The sequence below is a fragment of the Oncorhynchus gorbuscha genome, linkage group LG23 (genome assembly GCF_021184085.1).
Source record: "Oncorhynchus gorbuscha isolate QuinsamMale2020 ecotype Even-year linkage group LG23, OgorEven_v1.0, whole genome shotgun sequence".
Taxonomy (NCBI): domain Eukaryota; kingdom Metazoa; phylum Chordata; class Actinopteri; order Salmoniformes; family Salmonidae; genus Oncorhynchus; species Oncorhynchus gorbuscha.
In genome coordinates this window covers 64,093,493-64,117,427 of record NC_060195.1, presented here as the reverse complement: position 1 = coordinate 64,117,427, position 23,935 = coordinate 64,093,493, and the positions used below count along the sequence as shown (strand labels likewise).

Below are 23,935 nucleotides of genomic sequence, written 5' to 3'. Positions count from 1 at the left end.
ATTTTTTTTTTTAAAGGGAGAGGACACAAAATAGACAAACCAAAAGGAGGAGGAACAGAGCAGAGAATAACAGAATGCAAAGGGGATGAGGGGAGAGAAAAGAAACAGGAGAGAACATAGTTAGAGAGAGAGGAGACAACACTGAACGATGAGTAGCAATAGACTAGACACTGTGACAGTTGAATCTAAACAGCTATACTCTAAAGAGCATTTATCCAGAACCTGTGAAGTCTTACAACTAATCTGGACATGGTTCATGTTAGTACAGAAATAAAAGACACCAAAGATTAGTTGGTATTGGTTGAAGTATTGGGTCTCTGACAGGTTGTGTGTTTGCGGCGTAGTCTTACTTGAGTTGAGTGTCTGTCGTGTTTTGGCGCTGGTGCAGTAGGCCTCGATCACTTTCAGGATCTGGGCATCCTCCTCCAGAGCTGCAGTACTCTTCCTGGAAGCAAAGTCCTCATCTGAAGGTTTCCTCTCAGGCTTACGTTTAGGCAGCAGCTTCTTCATACTCTTAGGACTTTTACTCAGATCCTAGAGGGAGATAAAAAGAGGAAGAGAGAGGCTCTCTTAGAATCCTAGAGGTGGGCTATTTTATTGATAAAGGCATCATCTCTAGAACCTGTGCTGACTATTACTGTTTGGAACCTATTCCCTCTTACACGAAAGGCCCAAGACCATACCTCTTTATAGCAGAGTGCTGCCGAGGGCTTGAGTGGGGGTGCGGGGCGGAGGCAGCTGAGGCTCCAGGGTTTGGGGGTGCTGGGGGGCTCCAGGGGACCCCACATGGGGGGGGTTTGAGGGGCCCCGTGGGAGGAGGGGTGAGGTAGGGTGTGGTAGGCAGGGCCCCCAGATACACCCCTACTCTCTGAGTGTCTGGAGGGGGTCAGGGGATGGGACGGGAGCTGGGGGAGAGAGAACAGAGGGGAGAAGTTTCAGACTGGTACAAAAAAAGAGAGTATATCATATATACAGTAGCATCTCTTGGAATTAATGGTGCTTGCTGAGTTCATAACCAAGTGGGAAGGTGGTAATAACTACTAACTAGTGGGAAGGAGGTGGACCAATTAGATCGTAATGGCAGATTAATTAGGGCCAATTTCAAGTTTTCGGTTATTGGCCTTTTTGGACGCCGATTCCATTGCAAACCAGGAGGAAACTGCGTGGCAGCCTGACCACCTGTTACACAAGTGCAGCGTCAAAAGTAGCCACGGTAAGTTGCTAGCTAGAATTAAACTTAACTCACAAAAAAATCGATCTTCACATAATCACTAGTTAACTACACATGGTTGATGATATTACTAGGTTAACTAGCTTGTCCTCCGTTGCATATAATCAATGCGGTGCCTGTTAATTTATTATCGAATCACAGGCTACTTCAACTTCGCCAAACAGGTGATGATTTAACAAAGCGCATTTGCGAAAAAAGTGCATTTGCGAAAAAAGCACATTCATTGCACAAATGTACCCAACCATAAACATCAATGCCTTTCTTAAAATCAATACACAGAAGTATAGATTTTTTTAAACCTGCATATTTAGTTAAAATAAATGCATGTTAGCAGGCAATATTAACTAGGGAAACTGTGTCACTTCATTTGCGTTCAGTGCAAGCAGTCAGGGTCATAGGGAACTGTGTTTCTTCCTAATAAAGACCGTAATTAATTTGCCAGAATTTTACATAATTATAACATAACATTGAGGTTTGTGCAATGTAACAGCAATATTTAGACTTAGGGTTGCCACCCATTCGATAAAATAAGGAATGGTTCCGTATTTCACTGCAAGAATAAAGGTTTTGTTTTCGAAATGATAGTTTCCGGATTTGACCATTATTAATGTCTAAGGCTCGTATTTCTGTGTGTTTATTATAATTAAGTCTATGATTTCATAGAGCAGTCTGACTGAGCGGTGGTAGGCAGCAGCAGGCTCGTAAGCATTCATTCAAACAGCACTTTCCTGCATTTGCGAGCAGCTCATCACAATGTTTGAAGCACAGCGCTGTTCATGACTTCAAGCCTATCAAATCCCAAGATTAAGCTGGCAATACCAAAGTACCTATTAGAACATCCAATAGTCAGAGGTATATGAAATACAAAATGGTAGAGAGAAATAGTCGACGCGCCATAATTACTATAACTACAACCTAAAACTTCTTAACTGGGAATATTAAAGAACTGGGAATATTAAACCACCAGCTTTCATATGTTCTCATGTTCTGGGCAAGGAACTTTAAAAAAAAGTTAGCTTTTTTATATGGCACATATTGCACTTTTACTTTCTTCTCCAACACTCTTTTTGCATTATTTAAACCAAATTGAACATGTTTCATTATTTATTTGAGACTAAATAGATTTTGTATTATATTAAGTTACAATAAGTGTTCAGTAATGTAATTGTCATATATATATATATATATAAAAATCGGTATCGGCGTTTTTGGTCCTCCAACAATCGGTATCGGCGTTGAAAAACCATAATCGGTCGACCTCTGGTAATAACCAGTTGTAAATACGAGTTGGATGCATTCAAGCGCTTTGAGCTCGTTGAGAATCGCTGCCTGGCTAACGGGCAAACAATCTGCTTCAACCATAAATTAAAAGAACAGCTAGCTAGCTTGTAAACAAATTATCGTGTTCAAAAACTATATTAATAGATTGCTTTTATTGTTGCATTTAACTGCCGAAAATACTGTTATAGAGGTATTTCCTCAGTATGTGACAACTAAGTTGAACATGTGGGAGAAGTCTGATGGTAGACGAGTTTCCCACTAGTAATACCAGTTGGAGGGGCATTCAGATGGATCTTTCCCAGTGGTCAGATTTACAAATGTACAACATGTTATGAACGCAGCATTATCTTTCCCATTCATTTGGGATTTAAACCTGCAAATATCCTCATCCATGTACCTGGATCTACACGAGAAAAATGTCAGACAAACGTCGATACCCTTCCCTTTAACTGACAGTCAGACTGGAGAGGTTGAGGGTGTTACCGTGTGGCAGGGGACAGACTGGGGCTTGGCGGTGGGTGTGGTCATGATCACGGAGGGGGCGTTTCTGATCTGAGTGTGTCTCGACAGATGCTCCACCCACTCCTGCAAATCCTGCTGGTTGTTACACACCACCTGCATCCGCTCACACGTACTGCCTGTAACACACACACAAAGTCTTGTTTAACTAACCTTGTGGGGACAAAATTTATTCCCATTCAAAATTGTATTTTGCCTAACACCAACCTTAACCTCCTAGCATTTTTCCTTCGGGTCCCCACAAGTATAGTTAAACATGTCCATACACGCACACACATAATGACCCTTATTTTGAGCTGTTTAAACTCCACTAGTAAAACAAACTGTAAACATACCTGATATTTCAAAAGCGTTTTTGACCATCTCACAATCTTCTATCCTTGAGATAAGCATTCCTGTCAATGGCAGCTTACCCTTTAAAGCAAATCAACGACACAAACCTTTAGTGTTTATACACTTAAGGGCACTATAAAATCCATTCGATTTTTGCCTGATTTTGTTTCTTCAGTTTTTCCCATTTTGTTGAAAAAAAAAACATTTGATGTTCTAAGTCCATAACAATGCTTAAACCACATCAGGAGACCACTTGAGTTTTGGGGGAAAAGAAATCTAAGAAATTTAGATTTTGGGGTGTAATTACCCTTTAACTGCTCACTAGCCAGAGACAGCTGTTTGGTAGCACTCATGTGATTGCAAAGTTTGCAAAACAAATGGCCACTGGATTGATGCAAATAGTCATGATATCATTCTGCCAGTATGCTACTTTGTAGTTAAATGGTACAATAGGAAAAAATATTTTCTCTGGTTGCTAAAACTCCAATAGTTTGCTTAATTTCAGTTTGTGTGACAAAACAAGCAATGTGTAGAGAATCATTGTACCATCTAAACCGCTGTGAAATATATTTTCAATAACCAAAAATATTGTATTTTCAGCTGTTTGAAGCTGGTGTACAAAACTGGAAGTAAAAGAAAAAACAAAACTTTACTGGAATAGAAATTGTGCACATAGAAGAGATACACCGCTTCTTAGACAACCTTCCAATGAGATAGAAATGTGAGTTATAGATCTGTCCATGCGAATTTGGTTGGATCACGCAAAAAGTCACATATTGCAGCTTTAAATGACTTAAATGTAAATGTAAATGTTAATATTTAATTGAGAAGGTTTTTGGGAAAGCTTTACCATCTATACCAGAAGACAGTAAGTCGCTCTGGATAAGAGCGTCTGCTAAATGACTTAAATGTAAATGTAACACATTAGCATAATCGCTAACGACTACAAGAAGTGGTAGACAAACACACAGACAGGAATTTCTGTGCCGTTGCCTCTTCAGAAAGTTGAAGGAAAATATGAATCACTGATGCATTTTATTTATGTCATGATAATTTTGGGCGAATTAATGACTTTTCTAATAAGTTCAAACCATTTAGTTGATTTCTAATAAGATCAATACATTTTTGAATATTGTTGAATTACGTTTTAATGTCGAGTTTCCAGGATTCCGTCATGTTCTCCACAAAGCCGATTCTATAGGGCCTTAAATACTAACAAAGGACAGAGCGAGATCCTGACCTGGTAGATGAATCCACTCATTCTGGAGCTGGCAGACAGCAGTAGGAGAACATTTGGGAACAGCAGGAGGTAGCGTTCACGCTTCTCCTAAAGAAGACAAACACACACTGTTAAGACGTTCCTGGGTGTAGATTATAGATGCGCGTCTTACCTCTGATCCGTGTGTGTGGCAGAGTGTGTGTGACATGTACAGGACAGGGCCCAGGGTTCTGATGTCATCTCCCTCCCAGCGTCTGATCGTCTCAGTTAGAATCTGCAGCTCCAACTCCTTACGTTTCCTCACCTCCTGACACTGAGCCTGAAGCCATGGAGACACAAACACACACAAATAAAAAAGGAAGCTGTTTTAAAGTATTGAATCCCAGTCAATGTGAGAGACAGCGAGACAGAGAGAGAGAGAAAAACAGACAAATGTATGCATGTGCACACACACACACACACACACACACACACACACACACACACACACACACACAAGATCCAGGCTGCATAGAAGCCCAAATCAGGGCACCAAGCCACAGAACAGCAGAGCCAAACTGTGGAGCCCAGAGGCAGGCTAAAGCTTTCCCCCAGTCCAGGATTAGCAACAGTGCACACAACAAGTCAGAGACTATTTAATATGTAAATTTAACCCTGAATAATATTGGATTCCATATACACTAGTGCTCAAAAGATTGGAGTCACTTAGAAATGTCCTTGTTTTTGAAAGAAAATCATTTTTTTGTCCACAAAAATAACAAAATTGATCATAAATAGTGTAGACATTGTTAATGTTGTAAATGACTATTGTGGCTGGAAACAGCTGATTTTCGGCGTACAGAGGCCCATTATCAGCAACCATCACTCCTGTGTTCCAATGGCACATTGTGTTAGCTAATCCAAGTTTATCATTTTAAAAAGGCTAATTGATCATTAGAAAACCCTTTTGCAATTATGATAGCACAGCTGAGAACGGTTTTGATTAAAGAAGCAATAAAACTGGCCTTCTTTAGACTAGTCGAGTATCTGGAGCATCAGCATTTGTGGGTTCGATTACAGGCTCAAAATGTCCAGAAACAAATAACTCTACTGAAACTAGTCAGTCTATTCTGGCAGCTTCATTAAACAGTATCCGCAAAACAGTAGTCTCAGCGTCAACAGTGAAGAGGCGACTTTGGGATGTTGGTCTTCTAGGCAGAGTTGCAAAGAAAAATCCATATCTCAGACTAGCTAATAAAAACAAAAGATTAAGATGGGCAAAATGTATGTATCGATAAAAATAATTAAAATTCCAGCTACAACAGTCATTTACAACATTAACAATGTCTACACTGCATTTCTGATCAATTTGATGTCATTTTAAAATGGAAAAAAATAATTGACCCCAAACTTTTGAACGGTAGGGTACATCATCAACAAGAGACATGTCAATGTGACCCTTCAACACTTTTGAACGGTAGGGTACATCATCAACAAGAGACATGTCAATGTGACCCTTCAACACTTTTGAACGGTAGGGTACATCATCAACAAGAGACATGTCAATGTGACCCTTCAACACTTTTGAACGGTAGGGTAAATCATCAACAAGAGACATGTCAATGTGACCCTTCAACACTTTTGAACGGTAGGGTACATCATCAACAAGAGACATGTCAATGTGACCCTTCAACACTTTTGAACGGTAGGGTACATCATCAACAAGAGACATGTCAATGTGACCCTTCAACACTTTTGAACGGTAGGGTACATCATCAACAAGAGACATGTCAATGTGACCCTTCAACACGGCATAAGTCATTAAACGGAGACAGGGACGGTGTATGTCTGACTTACAGAGAGGCCTTTGAAGGAGGTCAAACACTTCTGGATGTCTGGTCGATCAGCATGATGCTCCTGATGAAGAAGATGGGGATGTTTGATTCATCAGCAGATCACAGGTCTAACACAGTCAATATAGTCTACACCTACACAACAAAAAGCGACCATTCACAAGCAAATGACCTTTATCTGTACTACATAGACAAAAAAACACAGATCGATGGGACTAAAAAACAAAAAGATAACTAACGTAAAATATACTGTTCGTGAAATTTTTGTAGTATGTATAAGTTGGAAGTAGACGCCTAAGTGTTGTTGTTCATTAGTTTACTCCAATTGGGGGAGGGGTGGTAGGGTTAGTGGAAAATAATAAAGGAATATGTAAAAATATATAGGGAACACTTAAACGACACAATGTAACTCCAAGTCAATCACACTTCTGTGAAATCCAACTGTTCACTTAGGAAGCAACACTGATTGACAATAAATTTCACATGCTGTTGTGCAAATGGAATAGACAACAGGTGGAAATTATAGGCAATTAGCAAGACACCCCCAATAAAGGAGTGGTTCTGCAGGTGGGGACCACAGACCACTTCTCAGTTCCTATGCTTCCTGGCTGATGTTTTGGTCACTTTTGAATGCTGGCGGTGCTTTCACTCTAGTGGTAGCATGAGATGGAATCTACAACCCACTACAACCCACACAAGTGGCTCAGGTAGTGCAGCTCATCCAGGATGGCACATCAATGCGAGCTGTGGCAAGAAGGTTTGCTGTGTCTGTCAGCGTAGCGTCCAGAGCATGGAGGCGCTACCAGGAGACAGGCCAGTACATTAGGAGACGTGGAGGAGGCCGTAAGAGGGCAACAACCCAGCAGCAGGACCGCTACCTCTGCCTTTGTGCAAGGAGGAGCAGGAGGAGCACTGCCAGAGCCCTGTAAAATGACCTCCAGCAGGCCACAAATGTGCACGTGTCTGCTCAAACAGTCAGAAATAGACTCCATGAGGGTTGTATGAGGGCCCGACGTCCACAGGTGGGGGTTGTGCTTACAGCCCAACACCGTGCAGGACGTTTTTCATTTGCCAGAGAAGACCAAGATTGGCAAATTCGCCACTGGCGCCCTGTGCTCTTCACAGATGAAAGCAGGTTCACACTGAGCACGTGACAGACGTGACAGAGTCTGGAGACGCCGTGGAGAACGTTCTGCTGCCACACACACTACTGAGCCTCCTTTTGACTTGTTTTAAGGACATCAAAGTTGGATCAGCCTATAGTGTGGTTTTCCACTTTAATTCTGAGCGCCTCCAAATCTTCATGGGTTGATAAATTTGATTTCCATTGATAATTTGTGTGATTTTGTTGTCAGCACATTCAACTATGAAAATAAAAAAAGTATTTAATAATAATATTTCATTCATTCAGATCTAGGATGTGTTATTTTAGTGTTCCCTTAATTTTTTTGAGCAGTATAATATATAAACACACACACAGTACCAGTCAAAAGTTTGGACACCAACTTATTCCAGGAATTCTTTATTTTTACTATTTTCGACAGTGTAGAATAATAGTGAAGACCTCAAAAGTATGAAATAACACATATGGAATCCTGTAGTAACCACAATAAAAAGTGTTACATTTAAATATATTTGAGATTCTTCAAAGTAGCCACCTAGTGCCTTGATGACAGCTTTGCGCTCTTGGTATTCTCTCAACCAGCTTCATGAGGTAGTCACCTGGAATGCATTTCAATTAACAGGTGTGCCTTGTTAAAGGTTAATTTGTGGAATTTCCTTCTTAATGTGTTTGAGCCAATCAGTTGTGTTGTAACAAGGTAGGGGTGGTATACAGAAGATAGCCCTATTTGGTAAAAGACCAAGTCCATATTATGGCAAGAACAGCTTAAATAAGAAAAGAGAAACAGTCCACCATTACTTGCAGACATGAAGGTCAGTCAATCCAGAACATTTCAAGAACTTTGAAAGTTTCTTCAAGTGTAGTCACAAAAATCATCAAGCGCTGTGATGAAACTGGCTCTCATGAGGACCGCCACAGGAATGGAAGACCCTGAGCTACGTCTGCTGCAGAGGATAAGTTCATTAGTTACCAGCATCAGAAATTGCAGCCTAAATAAATGCTTCAGAGTTCAAGTAACAGACACATCAACAGTTACGAGGACGCTGCGTTAATCAGGCCTTCATGGTCAAATTGCTGCAAAGAATCCACTACTTAAGGACACCGATAAAAAGGAGCCTTGCTTGGGACAAGAAACACGAGCAATGGACATTAGACCAGTGGAAATTTGTGCTTTGGTCTGATGAGTCCAAATTCTGGTTGCAACTGCCGTGTCTTTGTGAGATGCAGAGTAGGTGAGCGGATGATCTCTGCACGTAGGAGGTGGTGGTGTGATGGTGCGTTGCTGGTGACACTGTCTGATATATTTAGAATTCAAGGCACACTTAACCAGCATGGCTACCACAGGATTCTGCAGCGATACGCCATCCCATCTGGTCTTTCGCTTAGTGGGACTCTCATTTGTCTTTCAACAATAACCCGAAACACCTCCGCACTGTGTAAGGGCTATTTGACCAAGAAGGAGAGTGATGTAGTGCTGCATCAGATAACCTGGCCTCCACAATCACCTGACCTCAACACAATTGGGACTGTTTGGGATGTGTTGGACCGTTGAGTGAAGGCGCCCTGTGCTCCAATAAATGCTCAGCATATGTGGCAACTTTTTCAAGTCTGTGGGAAAAGCATTCCAGGTGACTTTCATGAAGCTGGTTGAGAGAATCCCAACAGTGTGCAAAGTGGTCATTATGTCAAAGGGTGGCTACTTTGAAGAATCTCAACTATATTTTAATATGTTTAACACTGTTTTGGTTACTACATGACTACATATGGGTTATTTAATAGTTTTGATGTCCTCACTATTATTCTACATTGTAGAAAATAGTAAAAAAATAAAAACCCTGGAATGAGTGTTTCCAAACGTTTGACTTGTACTGTATAATATATATGGGAGATTGGAAATGATGCAGACAATTCCATTGATGGAAGCTACAATCTGTCTGTGATATTAAAGCTGTTCTAGACCCTAAAAAAATAAATACTAAATAACCAGACAGTCTCCTCTCACCTCCATGTGTCTCTCCAGTTCCTTCAGCAGTGTAGGGTATTTGTCCAGCCTCATGAAGGGTTTACTGAGACCAGTGGTGAGGGTCAGGATACCTGGACTACTGGCTCCCTTCCCCTCCATAAACTCCCCCAGTTCCTCACTGAAACACACAGCAACATACTAAGCTCCCCCAGTGGGGCGGCAGGGTAGCCTAGTGGTTAGAGCGTTGGACTAGTAACCGGAAGGTTGCAAGTTCAAACCCCCAAGCTGACAAGGTCATTCTGCCCATGAACAGGCAGTTAAACCCACTGTTCCTAGGCAGTCATTGAAAATAAGAATTTGTTCTTTAACTGACACACACAAAGGTTAAATAAAACACACAACGACATACTAAACTCCCCCAGCTCCTCACTGAAACACACAGCGACATACTAAACTCCCCCAGCTCCTCACTGAAACACACAGCGATATACTAAACTCCCCAGTCCCTTTGCAGATATTGTAACTGAAAATAGTCCGCTATTATTTTGACAGTCAATGCGGTGACATAAAAATCACACGATGGATTTGGTTACACACACACACTTACCTGTGTTCTGTGAGGACGTTGACAGCCGAGGGGTGGTTGGAGCAGTAGGCCATGTAGAGAGCCTTCATCTCGGGCAGCAGGTTGAGGAAGAAGCCCCCTACTCTCTGCTGGCTCTCTGGAAGCCTACACACACACAATGTGCTCATCACCACAGCACTACCAGAGTCTACCAGTAGGTGTCAGTGTGACCTGTATAAACAGCATGTTGATGTATTATTATATATGAGGAATAGTGCTCCCACCCACACGGCAGGTTTTAAGGTGTGGCTTTAGATCCTATCGGCAGACAGGACGTGGTCTATTTCAGAGTTGATTCATATTTTAAGTTTGCGGGCACCCATTTGGTACATCCATGTATTGATGAGATACATTTGGTCAATGCTGGACTGATCATATGATGTGTGTGTGTGTGTGTGTGTGTGTGTGTGTGTGTGTGTGTGTGTGTGTGTGTGTGTGTGTGTGTGTGTGTGTGTGTGTGTGTGTGTTCGGGGACTCACCTGGTACATTCCTCGTAGGACTGAACTAACATCAGCTGGAAGGTAGAGATGTCCTCCAGATTCCCCAGGATGTGACTGACGTCTGCACTGCTCAACCTGGAGACAGAGGGAGACGGTGTGGGGAAAGCTGGAGTGATCTGGTTGGGGTACAGTAAGGTTCATAGTATGCTCAAATCAGACCCTGACACACACACACACACACACACACACACACACACACACACACACACACACACACACACACACACACACACACACACACACACACACACACACACACACACACACACACACACACTCACTTGTCTGTGGGTTGCAGTGAGTGCAGGTATGAGGTCAGTAGGCTTTGGAGCTCCTTGGAATACTCGGTCTCGGTCTCTAGAATGTTCTGGAGCACCTGGATGGAGAGAGACAGAACAGGGGGGTTAGGAGAGGATGTTGACGGATAGACAGACAGGCAGGCAGGCGGACAGACAGACACTGAACTCAGACACCCCCACTGAGGAGATCCACCCTCTCTCCTCCTAACCTCCCCCTCGTTGACAGAATGGGGCCAGGGGACCGTCCATTCTGCTTCCTGAAGCCTGTCCTCTTCACTTCATTTTTTTGAAGTATTTTCTTTTCTTTTCTTTTGTCTTTATGTTTCATATGAGGAACCCATTAGACAGAGAAACCAGAGGACAGAAATAAACTGCTATCCTTTTCTCATCAAATACTGACCTCTTCAGTCCATGTCATTACTGGCTAGGTTCAGAGCAGGCTTTAGGAAGGATGCAGAGACGGATGGATGAAGGGTTTAAGTTGGCTTTAACCCATCTAACATCCACTAATGGCGGACAGCCAGGTAACTTAACTCCCGATGTTGTGGGGCTCCTATTTCAACTCTCAAACTCATTTGGATCTTGTAACACAGGATAACTTCACATTGTGATGAGGTTACCTTCAAGTCTTGATAAAGACTAGTACTGAACTATTCACTTCTTTCCCCAAATCATAATGTATTGATTTCTATCAGATTGCTCCATGTGGATCTTAACATATTCTTGTCCACTGGGACAACAGATACTCTCCTCAGATCTCCTCTCCTCTCATCTCCCGCCATTTCCTCAGATATCCTCTCCTCTCCTCAGATCTCCTCTCCCATCCTCTCCTCTCCTCAGATCTCCTCTCCTCTCCTCAGATATCCCGCCATTTCTTCAGATATCCTCTCCTCTCCTCAGATATCCTCTCCTCAGATATCCTCTCCTCAGATATCCTCTCCTCTCCTTAGATATCCTCTCCTCTCCTCAGATCTCCTCTCCTCAGATCTCCTCTCCTCTCCTCAGATCTCCTCTCCTCAGATCTCCTCTCCTCAGATCTCCTCTCCTCAGATCTCCTCTCCTCAGATCTCCTCTCCTCAGATCTCCTCTCCTCAGATCTCCTCAGATCTCCTCTCCTCAGATCTCCTCTCCTCAGATCTCCTCTCCTCAGATCTCCTCTCATCTCCTCTCCTCAGATCTCCTCTCCTCAGATCTCCTCTCCTCAGATATCCTCTCCTCTCATCTCCCACCATTTCCTCAGATATCCTCTCCTCAGATATCCTCTCCTCTCATCTCCCTCCATTTCCTCAGATATCCTCTCCTCTCCTCAGATATCCTCTCCTCTCATCTCCCGCCATTTCCTCAGATATACATTTACATTTAAGTCATTTAGCAGACGCTCTTATCCAGAGCGACTTACAAATTGGTGCATTCACCTTATGACATCCAGTGGAACAGTCACTTTACAATAGTGCATCTAAATCTTAAAGGGGGGGTGAGAGGGATTACTCAGATATCCTATCCTAGGTATTCCTTAAAGAGGTGGGGTTTCAGGTGTCTCTGGAAGGTGGTGATTGACTCGTGAGGGAGTTTGTTCCACCATTGGGGGGCCAGAGCAGCGAACAGTTTTGACTGGGCTGAGCGGGAGCTGTACTTCCTCAGTGGTAGGGAGGCGAGCAGGCCAGAGGTGGATGAACGCAGTGCCCTTGTTTGGGTGTAGGGCCTGATCAGAGCCTGGAGGTACTGAGGTGCCGTTCCACTCACAGCTCCGTAGGCAAGCACCATGGTCTTGTAGCGGATGCAAGCTTCAACTGGAAGCCAGTGGAGAGAACGGAGGAGCGGGGTGACGTGAGAGAACTTGGGAAGGTTGAACACCAGACGGGCTGCAGCGTTCTGGATGAGTTGAAGGGGTTTAATGGCACAGGCAGGGAGCCCAGTCAACAGCGAGTATCCTCTCCTCAGATATCCTGCCATTTCCTCAGATCTCCTCTCCTCTCCTCAGATCTCCTCTCCTCTCCTCAGATCTCCTCTCCTCTCCTCAGATCTCCTCTCCTCTCCTCAGATTTCCTCTCCTCTCCTCAGATCTCCTCTCCTCTCCTCAGATCTCCTCTCCTCTCCTCAGATCTCCTCTCCTCTCCTCAGATCTCCTCAGTCACTCATCCTCAGATCTCCTCCTCCTCTCCTCTCCTCAGATCTCCTCTCCTACTCCTCTCCTCAGATCTGGAGGTCTCCTCTCCTCAGATCTCCTCTCCTCAGATCTCCTCTCCTCAGATCTCCTCTCCTCAGATCTCCTCTCCTCAGATCTCCTCTCCTCAGATCTCCTCTCCTCAGATCTCTCCTCAGATCTCCTCTCCTCAGATCTCCTCTCCTCAGATCTCCTCTCCTCAGATCTCCTCTCCTCTCCTCTCCTCAGATATCCTCTCCTCTCCTCTCCTCAGATCTCCTCTCCTCTCCTCTCCTCAGATATCCTCTCCTCTCCTCTCCTCAGATATCCTCTCCTCTCCTCAGATATCCTCTCCTCTCCTCAGATATCCTCTCCTCTCCTCAGATATCCTCTCCTCTCCTCAGATATCCTCTCCTCTCCTCAGATATCCTCTCCTCAGATATCCTCTCCTCAGATATCCTCTCCTCAGATATCCTCTCCTCAGATATCCTCTCCTCAGATATCCTCTCCTGAAAGTTTCTTGTCCTGAATAGTTGATAACTCCCGCCCTCAGCTTCTCTTCTCTCAGCACCAGAATAAACAGAGGGCCTCCCAGGATGCTTTGCAATGTGCTCCATCACCGTGACGGCAGCAGGACAGTCCCTGTGAACTATCACTGACCCAGACGCCAAAACACACACACACACACACACACACCATAGTGACAGTGTGCTACCACTAGATAGAAACGGAGCAGCCAGTCTCAGGGCCTTGAGGCACAGCTGGCCCAGCAGCCAGTCAGACGGAAGAAACAACCTACATTACTGCACACGAACACACGGAAGGCAAAAGCCTCAATTCTAAAACCCTGGTGGTATTTCAGATCTCAGTGCAGTAGGTCGTGTAGGTTCTCACCAGGTTATAGTAGGTCTTGCTGACAGCTGGTGTGTCAAAGCCTTTCACAGGGTTTTTGAGGGTGCCAGACTTAGGAGACACTGGGTTGTCTGTGTAGTAGAGAGAGAGGAAGAGAGAGAGAGAGAGAGAGAGAGGAGAAGAAAGTGTAGAGTAGAAGTAGGACAGAAACATGAAGTCATTAAATTTTATAATAGAGTTTAAAGAAATGTTATCCGGCAGGGAAAGAGGCTGACTTCATTTAGCTAAGGACCAGACCAGAGGCTTTCTATGCACTACAGAGAAATGGGGACACATTCATGTTGCTGTGTTTTCGTAGCTAACCCTCGGGGCAGAGATGGCATACAGAATGGAGAGAGAACAACATGACACACAGCAAAGGAACACAAATTGTGGCTCGCTCTCTGCAGCCAGAGACAGAGGGCATGTTCACGTGTGACTGATTGGAAACAGAAAGGGAGTGGGTTACCACCGTGAGCTTATAGAGAAATGCCAATTAGTTTGATACATAGTTCATCATGTGTAGGTAGGTAGTAGGCCAACAGAGGGAAGCACTGGGAGCTGTTTGGTGTGTTTGGGGAAGTCCCACCCACAGGCTAAGATAAGGAATGTCCTGTCTTTGTTTAACCACGCAGTTTCCTTCCTCTCCGTTATAATGCACAATAGCTACATTAATAGTGCAATCACTGTGCACAAAGAGTTTATACATCTACTATACATTTCTGTATATGATCTGGTAGAACACTTAGTGCTGCAGATAGAAATATAGTGTATAGAACAAACTCACAGCTCTACTCTGCATTACATTTCTATCTGTAATGCTTTGCACATTGCAGTCCATTGAATAAGCTGGAGTAGAGCCATGTCTTGGTGAGCTTAGTATTGGCAACACATTCCTTCACTCTGTAATTCCTCTTTTAAAAGACGCACTATGCAGAAATTGCTCCGCTATTTCCGGGTTTCTCAAATTCTAGTAGTTCTCCTAATTTCAGTTTATGCGACAAAACAAGCATGTATAGTGTAGAGAATCAATATTGTATTTTCGGCTCTTTGAAGCTGGTGTACAAAAACTAAAGTAGAAGACGCAAAAACTGAACTTAAGATCAAGAAGCATAGAAATAGCGCACATAGAACATATCTACCACTTCAGTGCGAATGACTGATCTATGGACACACAAAAAGTTCCATATTGCCGTTTTAAATGATTCTCTTCATGATCATTCTCTTTGGCCAGCAACATACCACCCTATATTGCTGTGAATGCGTAGGTGTTCTCAGTCAGCTTACCTGGTAAAATAAATAAATCATGTTATTACAGCTCTAGTAGCCGGGGGAAATGCTGACTGCATGAAATGGGTATTTGATGTATCGCCATTAAAAACAGCAGAGGATATTCCCTAGAGACACACATTAAATATGAGCTATCAACAGCCTGGTTCAGCTGCGTGATTCAGAGGTACAGTCAGCTACAGGGGGACCACTATCAGATATCATCAATACAGGAGATATTTATCTGAGAGTTATACAATGTACAGTTGTAATAGAGCTGCTATAGATGATTATAAAGTTGTTATAGAGATGCATAAGCCTAACGTTTAAACTCGCCAATACAAACTATGATCCCTACTTAATATTCAATCCAAGCCGCCCAATCACTGACACCCACCGCTGCCTTTGACCTCCTTGACATAGTTGCTAGGGAACCAGCCCTTGTTGCCATTGAACGAGCCCTCCCACCAGCCGCCGTCTTCCTGGCGCGACACACTGATCATGTCACCCTTGTTGAAGGACAGCTCGTCTTCATTGGTCTGCTGGAAGGTGAACTTGGCCCTCACCAGTAACCGCTGCCCACCGCTCTCCGACATGTCCTAGTGGGGAGGAAAGAGGGAGCGACGGAGGAAGGGAACAGGAGCAGGAGAGGAGGTCAGAAATTAAGAGTGAGAGAAAAAAAGAAGATTGAGAAAGTAAGGATGGAGCAAAAACAAATGGAGACCGAAAACAAACCCAAGCTGCAAGTGAGAACCACCTCAAATGGTTCCGTCTAGTTCTGTTGGTTGCTGTGGTTCTGTTGGGTTCTAATGTGGTTGTGTGACTCACCAGGCTACGGTACTGGTTGTGGAGGAGCTTGGAGGAGCGTCCGCGGGGAGACTGAGTGTTCAGAGAGTCAAACGACTTGATCCGTAATGAGGACGAGTGATGCGCACACACAGAGTCACTGCCCACTCCTATGTCTGTGGAGGAGAGGGAGAGGGATGAGGACACACACACACACAGAGTCACTGCCCACTCCTATATCTGTGGAGGAGAGGGAGAGGGATGAGGACACACACACACACACACACAGAGTCACTGCCCACTCCTATGTCTGTGGAGGAGAGAGAGAGGGATGAGGACACACACAGAGTCACTGCCCACTCCTATGTCTGTGGAGGAGAGCGAGAGGGATGAGGACACACACACACACACACACAGAGTCACTGCCCACTCCTATGTCTGTGGAGGAGAGAGAGAGGGATGAGGACACACACAGAGTCACTGCCCATTCCCATGTCTGTGGAGGAGAGAGAGAGAGGGATGAGGACACAGAGTCACTGTCCACTCCTATGTCTGTGGAGGAGAGAGGGATGAGGACACACATTAGCCTCGGCGGGGCCGTCAACAACCGGATGATCCGGTTTTCAGGGGAAATGGAAGAGAGCCTGCGACGCGACTTCCGCTTTCAGACATTAACAAGGCGTCACTCCAACTTAACTCCTCCCCCACATTTACTGGATTGGTTGAAGAGAGCAGAAGATAACTCCCCGCCCCTGACAGAATGTGGGGGTCTAGTTTCAGGAGTTTATTTTACGCCTGCTACTTTAGGTTCAACACACATGAATGTGAGTGAAGAACACAACATGCTGCAACGTGCACCCATCATTCTACACAGACACACACACAGGCATAATAACACACAACGCCCACTCTGATAGAGACTAGAGGTAACATCTGGGACTTCACAGGAATGGATTTGCATAGAAAACAGGAAACCTGTCATGAATCACCCCAGACACACTTCTGTCTTGGTCCACTTACCCTCGGTGGCTTTGGCCAGTGCCACCAGAGAGTTGAGCACCTTGGTGAAGTTCAGTCCCTGGAGGAGGTCATTGACCTCAAATGGCTGAGAAGAGGAGGGAGAGGAGAGATATCCTTTAGCTTTTCAATACTTATTTTATTCTAAACATCTATAGAACTGACTGAAAACAAACAAAACTGTTTCATAACATTGCAACGGCGTAAAGGTCTTGTCATATTTCCTCTGGTTCTGGTGATGAAAACCTGACACCGGAACTTCCAGACATTCCCATAGTACAGTCATTTGTGTAATGTCGGTAAAGATATTTCTCACAGTAAGGAGGCCTAGGTTTGAGGCCTGGAGAATACCACAGAGTTAAAACAACTACTGATTGACACAGGCAGCAGAACTCAGCCATAATCTACCCAAGCATTACCGAGACTGTGTACAGACGCTGGGATCTAGACAGCGCAGTGCATCGTACCACAGACACACAGACAACCACAGGAAGGAAGCCACAGGGCTAAGGACATCCTGCTCTCCTTCTCTTTGTTCTCAGTCCAGACAGGTCAGGAATGTGAGTGTCACGTTGAGATCCACCCTCTGTCTAACTGGGGGTCAACCACTAATACACTCAGGACACTTCATGCTGTATTATTCTCAAAATAATTGCTACCTGCAATGTTGGGCGTTTCATATTTGAACTTTGACCTTTAGGACAGGAGTCTCATTTGGCATGGGTGTCTCTTTAAACTATATGTTGTCAGAGTTCATTAAATGACTGTTAGATAGATATAGCCCACATGAAACGCTATGAGTGCCCTGGCCTGGCAGGATATGGTGTGACCGTATTTATCAGATTACTACCTAATTCTGTAGTACAAATACAGGATTTCATCAGGCTTCCTAAGGTGACTAAGTGTACCAGGTGACTGGGCCACAGCAGGAGAATGTACTAACTCTGTTGCACAACCAGGCCAACACCCCACTTTACTTACTGCTATTCTATTGTGTTCAGCACCATTTGGCATGGCAGTAAGTGTAGTAGCTCTACGAGGTCTACTTCCCTGTCAGAGTATTAAGGTCATTTTCATATCCGAGTGGTAATTCAGCAGTGTCATTGGTTTCCTCAGCCCTACATGTTGCTTCTGCTCTGAGTGCAGTTTTCACCCAGTCTGGTCCAGCACTCACTGTGGCACACTTATGGCCAAGCACCCACACAGTCCCACCCTCTACCCACCCCTGCCCCCTTAGTCTGGACACACACACCCTCACTCCTACCCTTTAAACATCCAGGGCCAATCTGGGGGATTAGCAGCAGTCTGAGCCGTCTCTCTAATCTCTGCCTCATCATGTTGTCTAACCAACACACACACACACACACACACACACCCCTAACCCAGTCCTAGCCACCCCTTACTCCCTAATCCTATACACACACTTCTGAATGACCTCTTCTTGATCTGACAGAGAACTACATGGATGTATTAAGCAATATGGTGGATGGACTCAATGTGGTCTCTAGAGTGAAGAGATCTATTAGGAATGAATGTCTATGAGGCAGGGGTTGTTTTGGGACAATAATCTACCATGGCCATCATGACAGCTTATTGCTCCTTCACACTACAGTGTATGTCCATGTCTGGTCATTTTGGAATTTAGCCTTGCGACCTAATCAACCTCATTGGAAAATCCATTGGTTGGGTTGACATTCTCATGACCACCCCCCCAGCACCACCTCTTGCATAAACTGTATTTATTCAGTTAGGCATGACTGACAACAGGACCAGACAGACAGACCTGAGTCGGGTGCTAAAGGCCCTGCTAGTTACTATTGCTGCAGCCCAGCCTCAACACTGCAGTGAGCAGCCATGAGATATAACTGTCCAGCAGCTCTCACTCCTGGTAGGTATGAGTCACAGGCCAATATCCACACTAGCATAGCACTTGGATGCATGCCAATACACTGCTTCATTCTCAGTGGTATCGTGTGAACACTGGAACAGAGCGCTCACAGTCTTTCCATAAGGCCTGGTCTTGAAGCAGTCAGTAACAGGGTCGAGATGAGACAAGGCATTCACAAGAACTAGGCCACGGTAAGGCAAGTAGTTTACTACAAGGTGTACAAATGTATATTTTTCAGGAGAAGTGGACTGTCTACGTTCCCAGACAGATTTTAAAATCAGGAGGCTGTTCAGATCACACCTTTGTTTACATGTTTACCTGGCACCTGCCATATCACACAATCTCTCAGAAGTTTGAGGCAAATCTTGTTTCCATGACAAATAGAAAATTATGTGATAGCTGCACAGTATTCCAAGAGATGCCATTTGTGCTTTAAAAAAGAACTCCAACAACTCAGGTTTCACACAGTAGAATTTGAAAGTGTTTTGTAATGTTGAAATAGGGTTCATGGTATTGACAGACTGAAATATGGCTCTTGGCCTTGGCTACTCATTACAGTAGATGTGCCCACAGTTACATTCCCTTGTTCTGCATATTGACCAGAACAGCTCAATATGCAGAATAACAATTTGTTCTTGAATTAAAGGACAGGATCACTCATTTACAACTTGATGTTAGATGGTTCTTCACCCTGAAAATAGTCTATAGGCCAGGAGAAACTAGAAGCCATGGTTCAATTCTTTACACGGCCATTACAAACTTCAGCTAATTTGTGAGCATGTTTTTATTAGATTGTTATGGCCAAATCGCCTTTAAGTAACATTAAACCAAATATGGAGTTGGTTTGCCCCCATCGCTTCCATTGCTTTTTAGCTAACGGTGGCTAATGTCAGCTTAAGTTTGTAATGGCTGTGTAAAGAACTGAAGCATGGATTGCAGTTTCTCCGGGACCATAGATTATTTTCAGGATGAGGAACCATCTAACATCAAGTTGTAAAATGGTGAACTTCTCAGTTAAACGGCCAAATCATGGTGACCAAATCATTCTACCCTAACACTACACATTGCGTAGGGTAGTATTCGTTGGGAATGTTTACACTACGTTAGAAATACAAATGAAAACCCAGATTTAGTATCCAAAGGGCGACGGGCTGCAACTGTAGTATTCCTGCTTGTACAAATGTAAATGTTGATAAGTGTTTTCAGTCATGTTTAGAGCGCGTTGTATTGCCGATATTTACAACAAAGTTACAGAGCAGCTGGCAGGTTAAATTACTCACCTCCACTCGGAAGGACCCGCAGCCTTTCAGAAACTCCTTTATATTGCTCTGGAACTCACTATCATTCCTTGGTTCTTGGAAGATCTGTGTGAAAGGGAGTTAAACGTTTTTTGAAGTAAATCCCCGAGCCGTACATGCACGCATACCGCCGTCCGTAGGTAACCTGTTTCGTTCTCGGTTTTGCAAAAGACGGTACAGATTCACGATTTCAGTGTGAAACTAAAATCTCCAATCGGTGTTTCTAAAAGACCCCTCAATCTCCCATTGGGAAATTGGATTAGTAGGAGAGGAAATGACGTGGTATGTATATTCCACGGTGAAAACCAGAACCCTGCGGCTACACCTTTTGGTGCCTACCTGTGCAAACAGAACCCTCCGCGACTATATCAGTAGTGGCAATCACATGCTTCATAACCTTTAATAACCCAACCATTGCTCTCCTTATTAGGCCTATCGTCAATTGGCTATTATTTAGAAGTCCCCGAACTGTTGATGTTGTAGTTATGCTGTTAACTTTTCCCAATTGTGCATAAATTGCAAGTGCACAAGGTCAGGTACATTCTTGCTCTGTCGGTGTGTGACAGAAATTACGTTTTTTACCCCCTCAGTTAAAAAGTCAAGGCAACAAAAACACGATTTCTTCTTCTCGTGACAAAAACGAAGCTATCAAAACGTTTGTTTGTAATTAAGTAGTCTTTATACAGTGGTGTAAAGTACTTAAGTAAAAAATACTTTAATGTACTATTTAGTAATTTTGGGGGGTATCTGTACTTTACTATTTATATTTTGGACAACTTTTACCACTCTATATTCCTAAAGAAAATCATGTACTTTTTTACTCCATACATGTTCCCTAACACCCAAAAGTACTCGTTACATTTGAAATGCTTAGCAGGACAGGAAACTGGTTCAATTCACACACTCATCAAGAGAAAATCCCTGGTCATCCCTACTGCATCGGAACACAAATGCTTCGTTTGTAAATTATGTATGACTGTTGGAGTGTGCCCCTGGCTATCTGTAAAAATATCGTGCTGTCGTTTGCTTAATGTAAGGAATTTTAAATCATTTATAATTGTACTTTTGATACTTATGTATATTTTAGCAATCACATTTACTTTAGATAATTAAATATATTTAAAAACAAAGATTTTTCAAAAACTTTTACTCAAGTTGTATTTTACTGGGTGACTTTCACTTTTGAGTAATTTTCTATTAACGTAACTTTACTTTTACTCAAGTATGAAAATTGGGTACATTTCCCACCACTGTCTTTATATAATGTATTCTCTGTATCCCCCTGAATGTTGTTGGTAATGTTTGTATACTCCGTTATATACTCTGTTTTTCTATATTGTATATTTTGAATTGCTTTACAACAAAAATACAAAAAAGTCAAGCCCATAGGGTCTCCCGAGTGGCGCAGCGGTCTAAAGCACTCAATGCTAGAGGCAGTATCACATCCGGCCATGATTAGGAGTCCCATATGGCGGCGCACAATTGTCCCAGCGTCGTCCGGGTTACGGTTTGGCCGGGGTAGGCAGTCATTGTACATAAGAATTTGTTTAACTGACTTGCCTAATTAAATACAAAAAATAAAAAGTATCCATAATACAATGGTGTTTCCATAACCTTTAAATGAGAGAGTTTCACTGAATAATTAGGAGAGTCCCATCACTAGGCTAATGCGTTTCCCAATGTTACAATGTAAGCCTATGTGAGTGGTCTACTCTTGATGGATACATATGTTTAAACACACTATTCCTTTAAAAGAGAGGGTGAGGTGGGAGGGGTCTTCCTCTGAGTGAAATTGAAATTGCAGTCAATGGCGGCCCACTCATGTTAATCTATTTGTAGTGTACCCCATTATAGCAGTTGATCCGAACCAAAAGCACCCGTTTATTATAGCAACATTTTTGGGTGGAACAAAAATACAAATGTGCATACGTTATCCGAAAATCGAACATGTTCTTTTTTTAAAAAGCGTCTGTTTTCAATCTAGAAAAAAAATCATGTGACTTCAATGCCATGTGTAGCCAATGTGAATACAATTACGTTATTACTCACTTAAGAATAGGTTATATTGGGAATAGGTATCTATCTCATTGTCAATGCAAACTAGTGCTGAAGTGAGACACACGGACATCTGTCCGGAAATTCCACTCTACTCCGTACAATAACCCCTCTGTTAATGATCTAAACTAGGATCAGTTTGAGATCTACAACAACAAAGACATACTAATACAATGTTTAATTCTTCAAGTTCCACATAATAGTTGTCTAAGGCAGAGGTGGGACATCCAGGCAATAAGATATGACCTTACTTTCTCAACAGAACCAGGGCGCAATCGCTCCACCAGCTTGCACAGGACAACCCCATCTTTGAGAGAAGACTGCAGGAATCCTTCAGGGTCAGAAATGGTCTTTTTCGGTGACTCCAAGACCCCCAACGTTATCAGCCACGTTACCGTCTGTTCCGCCGAATTCATGGCTATTATTACAATAACATCCACTCTATCCTATCCTGGGATGTTTTGGGAGAAGAGACGGTGTGATTGGAGAATAATAGCCTATTCAGAATAAAAACATATCCTAATGGATAAAGATAACATGACTGCGTTTTGGAGAGGTTGACGGACAGCTGCTTTCTTCCTATAAATTGTAGCTAGTCTATCGGCTTCGTTTCCCTGTCTTTTACGCCTGGTAAACTGTCAACTGCCCCCCTCTCTCTCGTTATTCCCCCAACCTGTGTCGCCTGCTGCCGCGAAATGCTCCAACAGAGAATGACATCACAAAGATGTAAAACTATAACTGCTTTTAGAGACTGTCCCCCTGTTGACGGTTTAATATTTTACTCGTAATTATTTGCATAAGTTTGTATGAGGTAGCTGGGTCTACATCAACTATTAAAGGTTGCTGTAATAATAGCTCCTTATAATACAATCCATGATATTAGATTTCAGAGTGGGCTACTGCATTTTAACCCTCAAATGATTGTATTTACTTATTCTATCGGTATTAAACTGTGTGTTAATGTGTATACATATAAAGCTTTGCATAATACACCGTTTATTACAAGGACTACAATATTTAATTTATAGGACTCCCGAATCCCACGTTAGAATGAACTGTAGCGCCCCCTGCCTGCAGGAATTTAACATCTCCACTACTTTGAGGGTGATAAAAAAATATATATATATATTCAAATAGCTATTTGTACAACACAACCTACATTTTATGTGCACTATAACTGTATAGATTTGCATGAAAGAAAAACTACTTAACAGGGTAACAAAAAACAGCCATCCACCCATTCTGCAGAACTCGACCTCACTAATAACAGCATATGAAACCAGGGGAACTCTACCTCACTAATAACAGCATATGAAACCAGGGGAACTCGACCTCACTAATAACAGCATATGAAACCAGGGGAACTCGACCTCACTAATAACAGCATATGAAACCAGGGGAACTCGACCTCACTAATAACAGCATATGAAACCAGGGAACTCGACCTCACTAATAACAGCATATGAAACCAGGGGAACTCGACCTCACTAATAACAGCATATGAAACCAGGGGAACTCGACCTCACTAATAACAGCATATGAAACCAGGGGAACTCGACCTCACTAATAACAGCATATGAAACCAGGGGAACTCGACCTCACTAATAACAGCATATGAAACCAGGGGAACTCGACCTCACTAATAACAGCATATGAAACCAGG

The 23,935-nt window shown here is 43.2% G+C and overlaps 1 protein-coding gene across 2 annotated transcripts in view; it reads right to left on the bottom strand.

Annotated features, from left to right (window-relative positions):
- Positions 1-22,989, bottom strand: part of LOC124010789 (rho guanine nucleotide exchange factor 7-like) — a 28,565-nt gene extending 5,576 nt beyond the window's left edge. Inside the window, exons 1-17 of one of the 2 annotated variants that reach the window (XM_046323451.1) lie at positions 22,524-22,989; positions 20,200-20,283; positions 17,035-17,119; positions 16,057-16,190; positions 15,626-15,827; positions 13,963-14,051; positions 10,908-11,002; positions 10,606-10,701; positions 10,109-10,231; positions 9,541-9,679; positions 6,420-6,479; positions 4,756-4,902; positions 4,605-4,691; positions 3,367-3,445; positions 2,996-3,150; positions 684-905; positions 351-534 (exon numbers count right to left, since the gene is read on the bottom strand). In XM_046323451.1, coding sequence (XP_046179407.1) covers positions 351-534; positions 684-905; positions 2,996-3,150; positions 3,367-3,445; positions 4,605-4,691; positions 4,756-4,902; positions 6,420-6,479; positions 9,541-9,679; positions 10,109-10,231; positions 10,606-10,701; positions 10,908-11,002; positions 13,963-14,051; positions 15,626-15,827; positions 16,057-16,190; positions 17,035-17,119; positions 20,200-20,283; positions 22,524-22,688 — 2,146 coding nt within the window. In that variant the 5' untranslated portion in view covers positions 22,689-22,989. The remainder of the gene's footprint in view (positions 1-350; positions 535-683; positions 906-2,995; positions 3,151-3,366; positions 3,446-4,604; positions 4,692-4,755; positions 4,903-6,419; positions 6,480-9,540; positions 9,680-10,108; positions 10,232-10,605; positions 10,702-10,907; positions 11,003-13,962; positions 14,052-15,625; positions 15,828-16,056; positions 16,191-17,034; positions 17,120-20,199; positions 20,284-22,523) is intronic. The other variant, XM_046323450.1, reaches the window with a different exon arrangement.
- Positions 22,990-23,935: the final 946 nt, after the last annotated feature.